General features: G+C 35.3%; 1 protein-coding gene across 1 annotated transcript in view; it reads right to left on the minus strand.

Annotated features, from left to right (window-relative positions):
• DNAH12 (dynein axonemal heavy chain 12) overlaps positions 1-15,834 on the minus strand; it is a 58,203-nt gene that overhangs the window by 22,669 nt on the left and 19,700 nt on the right. Inside the window, exons 26-44 of the mRNA XM_088061760.1 lie at positions 14,456-14,608; positions 13,806-14,045; positions 13,107-13,352; positions 12,678-12,797; positions 11,875-11,984; positions 11,051-11,234; positions 10,168-10,308; positions 9,153-9,236; positions 8,881-9,069; positions 8,122-8,241; positions 7,118-7,306; positions 6,314-6,465; positions 5,479-5,617; positions 5,224-5,390; positions 3,899-4,154; positions 3,393-3,692; positions 2,486-2,664; positions 742-934; positions 492-653 (exon numbers count right to left, since the gene is read on the minus strand). Coding sequence (XP_087917886.1) covers positions 492-653; positions 742-934; positions 2,486-2,664; positions 3,393-3,692; positions 3,899-4,154; positions 5,224-5,390; positions 5,479-5,617; positions 6,314-6,465; positions 7,118-7,306; positions 8,122-8,241; positions 8,881-9,069; positions 9,153-9,236; positions 10,168-10,308; positions 11,051-11,234; positions 11,875-11,984; positions 12,678-12,797; positions 13,107-13,352; positions 13,806-14,045; positions 14,456-14,608 — 3,324 coding nt within the window. The remainder of the gene's footprint in view (positions 1-491; positions 654-741; positions 935-2,485; positions 2,665-3,392; positions 3,693-3,898; positions 4,155-5,223; positions 5,391-5,478; positions 5,618-6,313; positions 6,466-7,117; positions 7,307-8,121; positions 8,242-8,880; positions 9,070-9,152; positions 9,237-10,167; positions 10,309-11,050; positions 11,235-11,874; positions 11,985-12,677; positions 12,798-13,106; positions 13,353-13,805; positions 14,046-14,455; positions 14,609-15,834) is intronic.

The raw sequence follows: 15,834 nt of genomic DNA on the forward strand, positions 1-15,834 counted from the left end.
CATTGCATCTTTACTTCTGAGCCAAATTCATGGAGCACCTTTGCCCACCTTGTCTCTGAATAGAAGTGTCAGGACTATGAAATTCTATCTAACAATGCCCTAGTGCCCCAGGGAGTAGGAGTCTATTGAGAAAGGCAGGCCATGTGCTCTAATAAAAATGTCACATCTTTGCACTTCACTGATCAATGAAAACATTATGATGCACAATCTTGTCCTATACAATACACTACAAAAAATATTTATGGCCACGGGGTATTTGTGAACACAAGTTGTCTACATGCAGAACTTAATGTCTTTGTGAACAGAGTGCTAGGTCAGAATTAAAGCTTGTAGTTGGCATAAACTACTCCGTAAGTTTACTAAGCTGATTTATCTAAGGTTTCAAAAAGAAGTCACAGAATTAAGTGTAAATGTCCAAAAGCCAAATTTCACACTGAACTGACCAAGTAGATTGAAAGGGAGGTGAAATTAAAGAGAGTTCTTAAAGATACCTCTAGAATTTCTTGTTTTTCATCTGCTGCAAAAAGATTGGGAACCTCCCCTGTGTTGAGAACACTGTCAATATCTTCTAAAAAGCTTTCTTCTTTAATTTGTGTGTCTGTTATTAGAAATACAGTTTTCAAGCCTTTAACACCTGCACTCCTCAGAAGTCTCTGAAAATGCAAGACAGTTAAAATTGTACATTCCAAAACACCTTTCCTCAAAATTAAGTCGAAATGTAGATCGGTTATTAATACTCACTTTCACATCTTCTCTCCACTCATTTGTACCATAGGTCTTAGAAATCTCTGGTTGAAAAACACACATTCTTGCCATGAACGCTGCCAGGCGAGTCAGAGACTGCCGCCCACTTCCTCCCATTCCAACCAGCAGAGCATTCCCCCCTGGCTGCTTCAGAATGCGGCTTAATCGAGACAAATGTTCCAGCATGTACCTGCATTGGGAGTGTGCTGATTACTGGAAGAGCAGAAATACATGTACATCTATGCACCTATAAAACTGAAACATATCAAGGAGTAGCATCTCCAAAACAAATTACTGAATGCAGGCTGGGGTGGGGTAGAGAGGAAGAGAAAGAAAGAGTGGGCATGAGACACAAAATAAAGTAAAACTTACAATTCTTCTATGATATAAATACTAGTATTTAGCTAAATTACTACAAATTGCTAGAAAGAACATGCAGAGGTAAAAACAGGAGCACTGTAAGGATAAATGTGTTAAAGGAAAAGAGAAACATTAATTCTCTAACTCAAAATAACAGCAGTATTACCAACTTTAACTTTGTTGAAGAATAGCAATTTAAGTATCTTTTTAAAGTAACCACTGGGGGAACATGTATTATATCAACAAACATCTCCCTTTCCTCTACCTCTGACAGTGTTCTATAACTTATATGTGGATTTGACATTGGAACATCCTCAGGAAACAGTATCTGCACATTATTGAGAGTCCTTGTCAAAACTCAGGCATGATTTTTCTCAGAATATGAAGCAAGTCCTATAGGAGATCTCCTGCTTAAGCACAGGGCATGGGGTAATTAAAGCAAGCTGAGCAGCTATTAAAAGTAGTCACAAAAAAACTTTCAAACATTTCAAGAAAGATAAATTCTTGTTTATTTTCACTGGTTAGAAAAATACAGGAAACAAATTCAAATGTTATCCATGAGATTGAACTCCAAGTCTACAGTCAAACAGGCTCTCCTGGCTGCAGCTCAGTGAGGTCACTGGAATATTACACCCAGGAAGTGGCCTCTGATCTGCCAGCTCTTCAAACTGACAGCCTAGCTGTATATACAGGCACTCAGAAATCCAGTTTAGCAAAATGACCTAGACTAAAATAAGCTGCTATTAGAACTGTTTAAAGTAACCCTAATCACCTTCACAAAGTATCTATGTGTCAAATTACCCTGGCAAATATGAAGAGATGGTAACCTCTAGCAACAGGGTGGAGGAAGGAGTTTGACTTCCTAATCTCTCTCAGTTGTAGCTCTGCATGATCACAAGTTAAGGCAGCAATAAGGACCTGCAGAATCTAAAATTTCACAAGATGAACTGCAGCACCAGCTGGGTGCATGGCTGTGCTGCATAACAACAGAGCAGACAGACAGCTCTGATTGTGATCATCCCTCTTGGGACGCCTGTACATGGAGAATGAAGGGCCAGTGACATCCATCTTCACTGGTGACAGAGGCCTAAGACAAGAAAAGCATCTACCTGATTCAGTGCACAATGTTTCTGTAACAACTAAGGAAAACATTCAAAGCCCCTTAGGAGAAAAGCTTCTCATTATTTACTTTCACATAGAAATAGGAGAAGCATAAGAGCAAAAAAATCAGTTTACTTCCATTCAAAAATGTATAATACCACAATCACTTGTAAGGATGCATAAAGGGGAGGAGACAAACCAAAAACCACAGTCCACAAAACTGAATATACTGAATTATCAACTACTGCTTAAAACTCTTAATAAAACAGATCAAAAATACCTGAAAACAACAAGGTTCATTCGTGTTTTCTGGGTTTGATTATATTCATCCAGACACTGCTCCACAACATCACTGAACTCCTCAATGCTTGGAACCTCAACATAAAGTCTTTCATCTCCCTCAAGTTCTGGAACCATGTAGTCACCAAAACACAAACTTCTCATGTTTTCTTCTGTTACCTATGGCAAATATTCAACAAATTATGAAGTCAAGTTTAATATTTAATGAACGTATTCCTCATTGGAATTTTAGAAAACAAAGGAGAATTTAGACAAATACCCCAGACACAAGAATAAGCACTCCAAAATATTTTGACTCACAGACAACACTGCCCTCAAAATTATGTTTCCTGCATTGAACCATACACTTATTCTTAATTTGTTCTTGGAAAACAATTGGTTCAAATAGGCACTAACAGTCTCATAATCACAGCCTTCAGATTACACTAAGTTCATTTCATATAGTCAATACACCATATTATGAAATGGAAAATATGACCACAAAGATATTTCTTCTATTCATGAAAGAAATAACAAAGGACATAAAAACAAACTACAAAAAAAGGAAGACAAGGCATAAAATATAACACAACTGTATATATAATCAAGCATTTTGGATACTAAAATTTAATAACAATAACAGGATGCAGAGGTACAAATTTCTTTTAAGGAAAAGTAGTAAGTTTACTCACTTTTTATATGTAGTATCTTTTGAAAAGAATGCTTATGTACAACAGTTAAACCCTCCCAATTTTCATTTCTGCATTTTTTCCTCATGAAGATATTTTGCCAAATTCAATGCAAACTTACACATGCATTTGAATCAAAATTTCACCTATGATTAACTTTCGTGTCCTAAATTTTCCATAAAAGCAATTATTTTGCAACAGGTAAAACACGATACTCACAGGTGATTTTCCTTCCTTCAGGTGTGCAAAAACTTTATCAAATGTTTCTTTGAAATGTTCTTTCACAATATCTTTCACTAAATTGAACAACCAGGCTCTGTCATCATCTTCCACCAGGCGGTCATAGAAGACACGAAACACCTCGTGTACAAACAGCCGAATCATCACATGTTTGTTTTCAACTGCGCTTTTCTTAATGAGCAAACAGCCATGGATAACCCGTGAAAAGTCACGCAGGTTGAAGGTATAATGAGATTTGGCTGGTGTGGGTAAAAGATTCTGAATGGCTTTCTTATACACCTTCAGATAACAGCAGAGAACAAAATCAAAAAAGTAACACAGACTGTACTATTATCATAATTCCTAAATGCCTTCTAAAATGTTATTTATCAAAAAAAACCAAAACCCTATTTCTCAAAAAAAGCCACCTTTCACACTACATTATTGTAGAGCCAAAGGAACTTCAACGAACAAACTGAAGGAAATTTCCAGTATTTGCCTCTTACCTCTAAGGTGGCAGTGACAATTTGATTTCCAACTGTGGAGAAGTCAGAAGGAAAGTCATTACTCCTTAGGTAAAGAGCCACTACAGTAGAGAAGATACGGATCATTGTTTCATCACTGAAGGAGTTGATGGTGCAGATGTTGAAGTGTCGCAGGAACCGAGGGGTGACAGGATTCCTCCCACCCCCTGGAGGCCCCATAGCAGCCAGTAACTGGATGTCAACAAGGGTGATTTTAGAGGTGTCCTTAAAATCATACCTTCAAAATAAAATGCCATGTGACACTTAAAAACAGATATAACACATTTTTTACACCTTAGATGCATCTATATGACAGACCATTCTCTGAATGCATAATAAAAAAGTATTTAAAAATATATAAAAACATAGTAGGCATTACGAAATATAGTATATATTTCGACATACTTTATCTTTTTTAAAAAAAACAACTTCTCCTGCCTAAAAAAAAAACAAACCAAAACTAGTCCTTTAATTGTGTACCAGTTAATCTTAACATATCATTTTCTGGCCAAAAGAAAGATTATTTATTTAAATTGCATTCCGTAAAACCTGATGTGAAATTTTGAGTATTAAAACTGTAATGTGTCAAGATATATTAACTCTATTGAAGAGCAACACGTATTTGAGCAGCGCCTGGAATCACAAGAGTAACTGTATTTGAAAAGTGCCTGGAATCATAGAATGATCCAGACTCAGGAAAACACCTGTTCCAATCTTCCGATATAAGCAAAGCCAAAAACCTCAAAAGCAGGGAAGACTTTCAACTTATTTCATAACTATTACCAGATCTGATTTCACTGTGAATTAAAAAAAAAAAATAATTTTGAGATCTTGCTAAAAAAAAATTTAGCGACTAATAGAAATATGGATAATAGGGGAAACCAACATAAGAAATAAAAACAGAAGTTTTATATAACTGCATATATATAGATATGTACAGAAAACTGCCAACTCACTCTAAGGAGGGAGAGACAGAAAAAGGACAAGAAATTGCACTGGAAAAAAATTAAAATAATCAAGGTGTAAATGAATCATTTTATTTAACGTATACTAACTGCTGAAGTTCAGCAGTAGAACATTCTAAAACACTCAAAATTAATTTGATCGTGAATTTTCTAAACTGAGAAGTCCTTAGAGAGTAATATACAAGTGCTTCAACTTTAAAGAATTTATTTTTATATAAATTAAATCTGCTTTAACATTTACAAACCACTTCAAAAAAGTTTCAAAAATAAAATTCAAGCAAATAAGTAAGTGTAACAGCAAATACAGCAACAGAAAATTTCAGTAGCATTTAAAATTATTACCAAAATCCATGGTCAAAGAACTGTCTTAAAAGTTCTATAGGAGGCTGTGCCCCATACTTCTCCAAAGCAGGCATATTCATATCATCTACAAAAATAATGCACTTTTTCCCCATTGGAGGGCCAAAAACTCCTTTGCGCCTCTTGTCCAGCCTGGCCATAATAATGTTCTGCAATGCAAAAAGGATCATTCAGAACACAGATTACATATTTCATGTCTACAGTGTCCTTGAGACCAAAATAATCTGTTCTACTAACCTGAGTCTGATTGGCACTGGTTCGAGCTGAAAAATTAATGAAGAAGGGCAAGTAGCGCTCCTTTTCCAAGTTGTTCATTAACTTGTCTTTGACATACACAGATTTCCCAGTTCCTGTTGGTCCCACTAGAAGCAGTGGTCTTCACAAAGACAGAAATAAAGCACATAGACTGCAGAAATCTAACATTGTAAACTAAAAGCAGCTAGAACTGCCCTAACTTGCCCTTCTTCTACCTCTGAAAACATTACTTGCCTAAAGAAGAAACTAAAGTGTTCTAAGGCATTTATTAAACACTCTCACAATTTTAGTTTGCTTCCACTATCAAGAAAATGTGAGGAGAAATAAACATTTTTCATTTCCTCAATCTACTGGTGTTGGAGTATACGAACACACACGGGAGTTAAATTTCTCCTGATATGTCTTCATTAATCCAAACTTCATAGAGCTTTCAGCCTTGGAATCTGAGGTAATTTTTATTTCATTCTCTTATATAATCTGATCATGGCTAGTACAGCTGTTTTTGATAGGATTAATCAAAGAAAAAATCCTAAAATACGTATTTAATTGCCAAAGTAGAAAAAAAGTGCAACAATTTTTGGGCTGTCCTAAGAGCATCATCAGACTGTAAATACTGAAGTTAGACTGTAGTAAGGTTTCACAAGAAAACTAAAACCAGACTTTTGGGTAAATTTTTTTGTATGTAGTAAATGTCTGTTTTAAAAGGCCAAATAAACAGAGGGTTTGATAAAAACAATGAACTCAAAATAAAATAAAAAAGAGCTATTTCTACCTATGATCAAATTTCACTTCAGAAATTTGTAGTGAAGCAACTTACTTTCCATGATTAATGAACAGGTCCAGCAAATAGGTATAGCGAACGGTATCCATAGTTGGGACTATGATATCTTGAATCTTCATATTTGTATCACCGCAACTGATTTGTTCAATGAATTCATTCCAGTGAGCCCAACCTACATTCCCTTTGAGCTAGGAAGAAACACAGATGTAAAAAAGATCGGTGTTATACGCATGAAGGGTTTTCTGTACTACTTAACTTTTGAAAAAGTAATGGATTTTAATAAAATAATGAATACGTGAGATTTCAAAAGTTCACACATTTAGTTTGCTTTATCTCACTAATAAAGAATTAAAGTACATACCTAAACTTATACTCCTTTATTTTCTTAAAAACTTTGTTCAGTGAAAACAAACAGAAAACACACACACAGAGAAAACCACAACAAAAAACAAGAGAAGAAAGGAGTCTAACAGGTGCTATAAACAAAAATTCTAACACAAACTACCTATGGGCTTAATATTCTACTTTCCTTCTGAATAGTCCACATTCCCTTCTATACAAAAGCAGATTTGAATCTGCCAACTAAGCTTGGGTTACAGAAGAAATATACAATGGCAGTATTACAAATATAACTGAAGTGTACATCTTAGTATTTTACTTAAAAATTGGTCAGTACACTGGTATTTGAAAAATAAATGAAAAATATATTTGTGGGATTTAATCCAACCAATACTCTACAACATCCAACATGCTTTGTAAAGTTAAAATACCCACCCGGCTGCATTTTCCTTCTATTAGGACTGTAAGAATCTATTTAGTGGATGCAGAAGCCAATCCTACCTTATACACGTAGTCATAGACCAAGCCTTTCTCTTCTAAGGGACACTCCCATGTTCTCAAGTTCTCTGGTACCGGATTTATTTCAGATTTCCCAGACAAAGTTTCCCTCAAGAAATTATCAAAAATTGTCCTGCTGTCACCATCACAAGTTCCACCAATGGACCAGATTGTGGCAAAAGCAAAACAACCCTGCAAAGGCAAAAAAACTAGTAACTGTCTCATAAATTGACACATTACATAAACCTTGTACAGTCTGATTAACAAACATAATTCTAAAAAATATTGTTAAGCAGAGAGATGGTAGCAATTGCCCTTGAATACCCCTTGCCTAAAGAGATTTAGAAATCTGACTGTAGACAGAGCACACATACAATCTTACTCAAGGACAGAAAGAGAGAGAACAAAAAATAAAGGCCACTGACTACAGCAGTATGTCACATGACAAAGCCTGAGTAGAGTTCTAATGACAAACCAGGACCTAGGAATTTTCTAATTTAATTTTAAATAACTACTTTCACATTCTATTTTCTTCAGTTTTTCATAAGAATAATCATATAAGGTCAGACAGAGGATCCAACTAATATAATATATATGTCAGAACATATATATGTATGACATATATGACATATATAATATATATGTCAGAAAACCCACTCACATAGAAATTTGGCTCAAACAAACAAAGCAATCAGTGTTATATGAATATTTATTTCCTTTAAGAGAAAGAAGACCCTTTGCTTTAACTAACTTCTTGGTTAATTAAAAAGTACATTTAATAAAACCACTATCCCATTTAATTGGAAAAAGAGTAAATTTTTTAATCATATTTGTCACTTGTAAAACTTCCATCTCATCTGAGTATGGGGGGAGAGTGCAAGGAGGTAGTAAAATTGTTTCACGTGTCTCTTATTCACAAATTAAAGTTATTTGGATTAGTAAAACTGCTTTGAAAACCAGCATATAGAGAAACAAATATACATTTTGCTCCATGTTAAAAAACCAACCATAATCCAGGCACGGATGCTTTTGTTTGTAGGATCTTCTTGCACAGCTGGACAAATCAACATTTCAAAAATCCGTGTGAGAGCTACTACAACATTGATATCACTTGTAGGTACCAGTTCCTAAGAGATTCAAAAGGTTGGATGTCATATGTTAGGTGTTCACTTAATTTATTTTTGGAGATAAAACGCTAATACAGTTAGATCACTGGCTAATCCTGAACACATACTAGAAGGCAAGGTTTACACTGACTGTTACTCAAAAGATCATTTGCCCTCCTCAATCATTTAAATGCCAAGACCTTTAGCTTGTTAACCATGTTCATGGCTACCATGTGAACACTACAATTAAATATCCTAAACCAAAAAAAACCCCACAGAAGTAACTACAGCAAAATGTGAGCAAAATTCTAAGCGCTGTTACACTGAGCTTGCAAGGAAATACTCATTTCCCCTAAAACTTAAAAAAGTACTTCCTTAAGGAACATGACATCTTTAAAGAAAAAAAAAATTACAAAATTCTCTTGGGAAAACATTTTAATTAGTATTTTAAATACTTACTTTATTTTGAAAATAAGAAGATGAAAACTATGATCAAGTTTCAAGCCTTAGCTGATACTTTCATTTTAACTCTTCAAACTGGTCCCAAGAGCCCCATATTCATTCTAACTGTGCATGTCATGAGAGAACAGTCACCTCCTACCAAAGGTAACAGAACGGAAATGGCCACTAACTACAGCAGGAAAAAATGAAGAAAAATACCTTGCACTGTTTCTGACGGACTCTTAATGCTGGTGGTACCAACCAATCAAAAAGTGCCTGCAGAAGATCTTGATGTTCCTCTGAGTTCAGTGGTTCAGGCAGTTTACTCAGCCAAGAGGTAACAAGTGGCCTCCAGCCCAGCTGAGAAGGTTCCAAATAAATCATGCCACAACGACTGACCGTGGCAGGCTGAGGAAAAATGGTAAACTAATTTTATTGTGCATTTAATATACTGCATTTTCTTTTATATTTTCATTAAATAGAAAACTTACTGATGCCTGGGAAAGATCCATCGTTTCAAAAATAAGAGTCATCTGAGGGGACATCTGGATGACTTCCCCACTCATCAAACAAAGCTTGAAAGATAAAAAGTAACATGCAAGTTTAGAAAAAAAAAATAGTATTAAATTACACTTCCTATCACAAGGGAGTTCTATATGAAAATTCACAAAACCAAGTAAAAACAAAGGAAAGGTCAACCACATAAAATGTTTAACCACTTGTAGCAATAGATTCTTACTAAGTTTTAACTCAATTCTTCTCTTAAACCATAGTACTCCATAGTAACCTACCAGTACGTTCATTACAATCAATCTTGTATATGACAGGATAAAGAAAAGATAGCAGGAAGAAAGGATAAAAGATAGCAGCAGCTATTTTTGCTAATACTGAAGCATTCCAGCTGGAGACACACTACCCTTTCATACAAAAGACTCCAGTTTGAGTATTCTGACACATTATCATCCAGAAATTAGAAGTTCAAATGTTGTCTCTAATTTTTATATTTGCTTTGAAATTCCTAGGGTTAGTTTACTAAAGTGGTGTTACAATTTCGACTTCAGAAGCCATTATTTTGAAAATGTAACCTTTTGTGTCTTGGAATTATCTTGAAATACAAGTGTCTAAAAATCTAAATTAAGTTTGTACAGTCTTAAAAATATAGAAATATATACAAGAAATATAATTACTTATAACCTCTGATATTTAAATTTCAATTATTTATGTTAGAAAATTACTTTATGGCACTAAGGAAATACTACATAATTCATGTCTTTCAGCAATGAGTTGATATTGTGATTATGACTTCAATACAAACAAACAAAAGCAATAAAAACCCCAGACAAAAAACACTAAAAAAAAAAGTTCATGTCTTGCCACCAACATCATTTTGGACTTGCTCTTTTCAAAAGTCAGGCACTGCAGTTTGTATTTGTGGTTTGATGCACAGAAGAATATTTTCAAAATGTCACATCATTTTATTCAGGCATTTTTTTCACTGACTGGTACCTTTTTGTTGTCATCCAGAACGGTGTTCATGCTCTCTATCCACAGAGTATCGATGGGGCCATCGAAGATGACCCATTTGCGCTCGGGGGTCTCGGACAAAGCGAATTCCCTGAAGGTTGTAGCGACAACCCCGTCTGTCCACTGACAGGTTGGGACATGGCAATGGGGAGTGAGACAAAGAACACAGAGTTCAAACTGAGCTGCCAGCCACAGAAACCCTTTTCTTTGTTTTCCATTGTCCCTCTCTGTTCTCCTCTTGTGCTGCAGAGAGCAGCACGTAACTTTGGAGTATCACTGAGGGACTTATAACAGCAAATTTTAAAAAAACCCAACATTTTCACTTGAAAAAATACTGTAACAAAAAAGACCAGCAATTCAATTTACTAAAACTTAGAAACGCTTCTTCCCTGTCTTGCATCTGTTTCTCTACAGAGTCACCCTAAGTTTCACTATTTCACATTTACTATTTCATATCATTCCTTCCCCAAACCTAAGTTTCACGCTTGGGAACCCATGAGTTCATAGATTTTTCTAGAGAGCTTTTGCATTACTTTGATTATACTAGTTAAGAGCAGATAGAAAAATGAATACAATTACATTTTATATGATTTCAAAGCATGGATGCAACTATAAGAGGACAATGACCTTCAAAATGGTATTACTTTTTTTTTCATATTCAAACCTATTTAACTGCATAAACATATGGTACTGTGTTTTTTTAAATCCTAATTAAAAACAGGCCACAAAAATATTAGTTAAAGTAAAATTTACAATTGTGCTCCCATCTGTGTTTAAAATCATAAAATTATGAATTCAAGAGTTTACTATCCATAATAACAGACACATAATACACAGGAAACATTATTTTTTACACGTACATTACCTCATGAGATACCAGATCAAACTGCCCAAAAAGTTGGCCCATAGTGATTGATTTTGGATTCACAGTTCTATAAATGACTTTTTCTTCTTCACCATAACCACGCTCTTTCATAAGAGACAGTGTATCTGCCAATACATGTAGAACTTTGGTCTTCCCAGAAAATGACTCCCCCACCAGCATGAAGCTGTTGGATATGAAAAAAAAAATCTGCTATTAATAAATTTATCTTGAAATTTAGACTTTTACACATCACATGATGGTCAATGGTATCAAACATATGCTTAAAGCTAATTTTCACCTAATTTTCAAAAAGCAAGGCAAGCAAATTTTCTTTGACTATAAAAAAAAAATCTTTTCCACAAACCCACTTTATTTGCATATGCAAATCTGATTGCACAATCTTACAGAGAAGATTAACTAATGATCTGAATATTAACCATCATATGGCTAATGTCATATTGTATGTATTTCCTCCACACAGCTGCTATTCTGTAATGCAAGCTAGGAATAAAATGGCACAGATCTGACAACTAATATTTTAATACAAATAAGCTTTTACAGTCCTAACTTTTCACCATACTGATATCAGCACCTCAAATCATTATACATGTGCAAGTGCTTCTGATATCAGGAAGAGTACAATTCCTCAGACATAATCCACAAGAATTTTGGGACATGCAAAAGCAGTATCAGTATTCAGCTGTTCCAAAGCTGTTGACTAGAGCAGAGGAATATTATGCTATCCTCAAAACCTTCTATAACTTCATATAAATGCTACAGTATAAGTCAGAATTACAATGGATAGCATGTGATGAGAACCTTACCCATGTCTAACAATCATCATTTCATATGTCTGTATCATTTTCTGCATAAAAGTTTGTACAGGTTGGACATTATGTCGAGCACAACATTCATTGCCACATTCCAGAAAATCCTAAAATCAAAACAAATCATAATCTTATTCTTGCCCCAATTTAAATTAGTGTCCTGCACAGTAATAGAAGAGTTTATGCTCATCAGAAAGGGTTTCAAATTAATTAATAACTGAAATAGCATTACCTAGAATATAGCAAACTTCCTGGAGGAAAAAATTCCCACTTCTGTACTTCATGTGCTAGAACAGGATTTAACTACAATTTTTATCTAGATGAGAAGGCATATCAGGAAACCAGAAGTGTTCTTCAGAACCATACACTCTTTTCAAGGTCATAGTATTTACTGAAAGCTTAAAAGTTTGTTTTGTTTTTCCAACATACTCATCCTTTCCAATCATTCTCCTACAGAGATTGCTTTAAGTGATGCTAAGAATAAAATACGAGCACAAACCTTCATCTCACTTAATTATGTCCAAAAATTAGGAAAGAAATCAGAAAACCTAAAACTTGGTTAATGTACAGGTTGATTTCCAGTCTGTAATGCACAACCCTTCTGCATGTAAGGGAACTCAGATGTGGATTATATTCAGCAGATAAAAGAATATCCTTTGCTACAAAGTTTCATTGCAAACATTCAGCAGTTTTGCTCATCTTGATATACCTCCCTGTATTTATTGCACCTGATGAAAAAGCAAATCACCACAAAACAACCAACAAGGATTATGACCAAGAAAAATTAGAAGAGTACTTACATTGTAGTCTGCCTCAGGAAGCTTGGTTCCAGGAAATAAATCACTGGTTATACCCATGAACAGAGGTATATCATGTGACAAAAATTTGGGCTCATTCACATCTTTAATTGATCTAAGAAGCTAGAAGAAACAAATATGCATAATATGCATTTTACTGTTCTTATTAAGAGGCAGAGCATATGGTGTTCAGCAATTAAAATAACCTAGTATGTAACAAAGATGAATTCATTAAATGGGGCCTTTGATAAGAAGTTAAGCCCAACCATGCAATCATCATCATAGCCCCAGAAAATGCAGCATGTATTTTATTATCTTCATTTCACAAACTACAGAACAGTGATGTGAGAATATGTGCTGGACCTGCCTTCAGAACTCAGAACTCCAGGTATTTATGAAACTCCTTGAACAAATATTCCCTCAGGAACTCACCAATATATCTTCATCTTCTGTGGGAAATTTTAACTTTAGATTCCCTGCAGCCACCAGCACAGCTTTGACTGCCCGCATGCCATAGTCATAGTGATACTGAGAGGAAAGCTGTTCTGAACAAAGCCTGTAGGTCATGACTATCTTCACTGACAGTGACTTAGCATTCAAAAATCCATACGAATAGAGGGAAATTTCTGCTATCAGAGCGTAGTTTGGAACCATCATGGCTACTGTTCGGAAAAGAACCTGAAATACATACGCAAAAAAGTATCTTCATGTAACTAATTAATTTAGGAATGGAAAGCAATTCAGAACTGTTACAGTATACATCCCACCATAAAACAAAATTATCAATATTTGCACTTTATGACTCCCTAGGAAGTTAACCTAAGTGAGCTACCACAAATACCCATCTTAATGTACAATGCAGTGCAGAAGAGGCACTGTCACCCACAGCTCTATTCCCTCAGCACTGTCTCAAGAATGCAATTTGCCCCTTGCACAGATACATCCAGCAGCAAGGAAGGAAAGCGTGGGCCCACAGCAGGTGAGAGAATGCACTTCCTTTCTTTAAGCAATCTGCAGTTGGTGTGCTCCTCATGCTGCACTATCTCTGCTTTCAGTTAGCCAAGCCTCCTCATGAAAACAACTCATCTGGTCAAAACAATCATTGCAAAGGTCACAGATGCATTATTTTACCTTCAGATTATCTGGAAGTTCAGAACGTCCTGCATAACCTGGATTCATAGTAATTGCTATAAAGCAATTGGGATTAAGCTTTAGCTCAGTTCCTTCAAAATTAAATGTTTCTAGCTTTATCTGTATGGCTCTTTGGATGCAAAGGATCTGCTGTGCCACTACAGACAGCACTTCCAGTTCAATGCGATTGAATTCATCAAAACATGCCCAGGCACCAGATGAAGCCAAACCCTTGAAAAACTGAAAATGAAGAAAGAAACCAATAACATTGCTAACAGAGCCTTAGAGGATTCAAAGGAAACTAAGACTATAATGTCAGAAGATGAATTAGATTTAAAAAATACAATTACAATAATAATGCTTAAACCTGTTTAGTTCATAGATCAGTGATCTACTAAAGAATAAAGTTTTTGATTCTAAAGCAAGCTACTTCAGAAGAACCCAATCCCATGAACTCTTGTTTCTTTCATGTTTTAATTAGCAACTTAATAGGCTTTCGTAAAGCACAGAAAATGAAACATGTAGAGAATAGCATATGGCATCCAAGGGTAGCAGACCACAGGTGCCACATTTATTTGAGTCTGCAAAATAGGGACCCTAAAATTTCCATGCTAAAAATAAAATACAACTTATATTTATTTTTTATTTACCTTTCCCATTGCCAGGTAATCAAGGCCATCAGAGCAGTTAAAGACAACACACTGGACAGCAAGAGCTTTAGCCAAATCTTTGGTGGTCTCCGTTTTACCTGTTCCTGCTGGACCCTCAGGGGCACCACCGAGGTTTAAATAAAAGGCTCCAATCTAAAGCACAGAAATAGTTTATGGAAATTATTTGTACTTCATTTATACAAAATTCTTCTTAATGAAAATGATAAAATTAAATTGCACTTGATAGTTTTGTACACTTATTTTATCTAACATAAAGATTATGGTTTTACTAATTAAAAAAAATCTGAAATGTACTTACAGCTGGGGAAAATATGTAAGAGAATTTAATTTTCACTGTAACAGAGGGCTTAGTTTTATTATCATCATGACCGTGGTTGGTTACTCACACTTTACTATACTTAGTCTTTCAGTTCTGTTTAGATACACCTTTCAAGTTAGATTTGTTGCAGTTACTTGTTGTTACTCTTTTCTCTCTCTGTCCTTTAATATACTTTTTTCCTCTTTTCTTTCCCACACCATCCCCCTTTGATGTATGTGCCTTCCATTGACCATTCCATACTCTCTCCTATATTCTACTGAAGTAGGAGAAAATCTGACAGAAAACAAAAAGTTACAGACTTCAAACAAACAGTCCAATCTACAGTTACAGGGCCACATCTGACAGGTTCTGGGAATACTTTATAAAGACCTTGGTGGGCAAAGGACAAGACTTCTACTTGCCAGAATTCCAGGCTTCCACCTGCTGTGCTCTGATTCGAGATTTGTGAGCTTAAAACCAAAACAGACTACCAGCTGCATCACCCTCTCACATCAATGTACCTTGATGTTTTGACTGAGATACCAAACATCAGCTACAGCCTAGTATGAGTGCCTAGAAAAACTTGAAATCATACTCCAGAAAAGAGACTGCAGTAACTGATAATGAGAAAAACTGTATGAGATGACTTGGGTAACTTCCAGTTGTCAGGTTTGCTGAGGATAAACCAGTACAATAATAAACACCTCTGCCAAGAGCAGGGATACTAAAATGTTGCCAAACTTGTACTAGTCTTAGGAACAGTGTGATCAAAAGCCAATCCCTCTCCACTTAACTTAGCAGCCACAGAACGTCAGAAAAGCAGATTGCATTCTCATAATCTATACAGTAATCAAATATCGTCTTTCCTTTGTAATTTAAAAAAGTACACCCACAACAGAAGAACACACAAATATTTCAGTCAGGTTGGTGGGCTGTCCAGATTTGTTGTTATGAAGGATTTTCACGTCAACATTCTGTGAAAAAAACCTCATTCTAGCAGAAATAGCAGATAAGCCCTAAAGGATAGGTCTGAAAGTCCTAAAAGGATGCCTGCACTGAA

Source organism: Pseudopodoces humilis, chromosome 13 (genome assembly GCF_049639895.1).
Source record: "Pseudopodoces humilis isolate 2021_Gansu_Grassland_sample_001 chromosome 13, ASM4963989v1, whole genome shotgun sequence".
NCBI lineage: Eukaryota > Metazoa > Chordata > Aves > Passeriformes > Paridae > Pseudopodoces > Pseudopodoces humilis.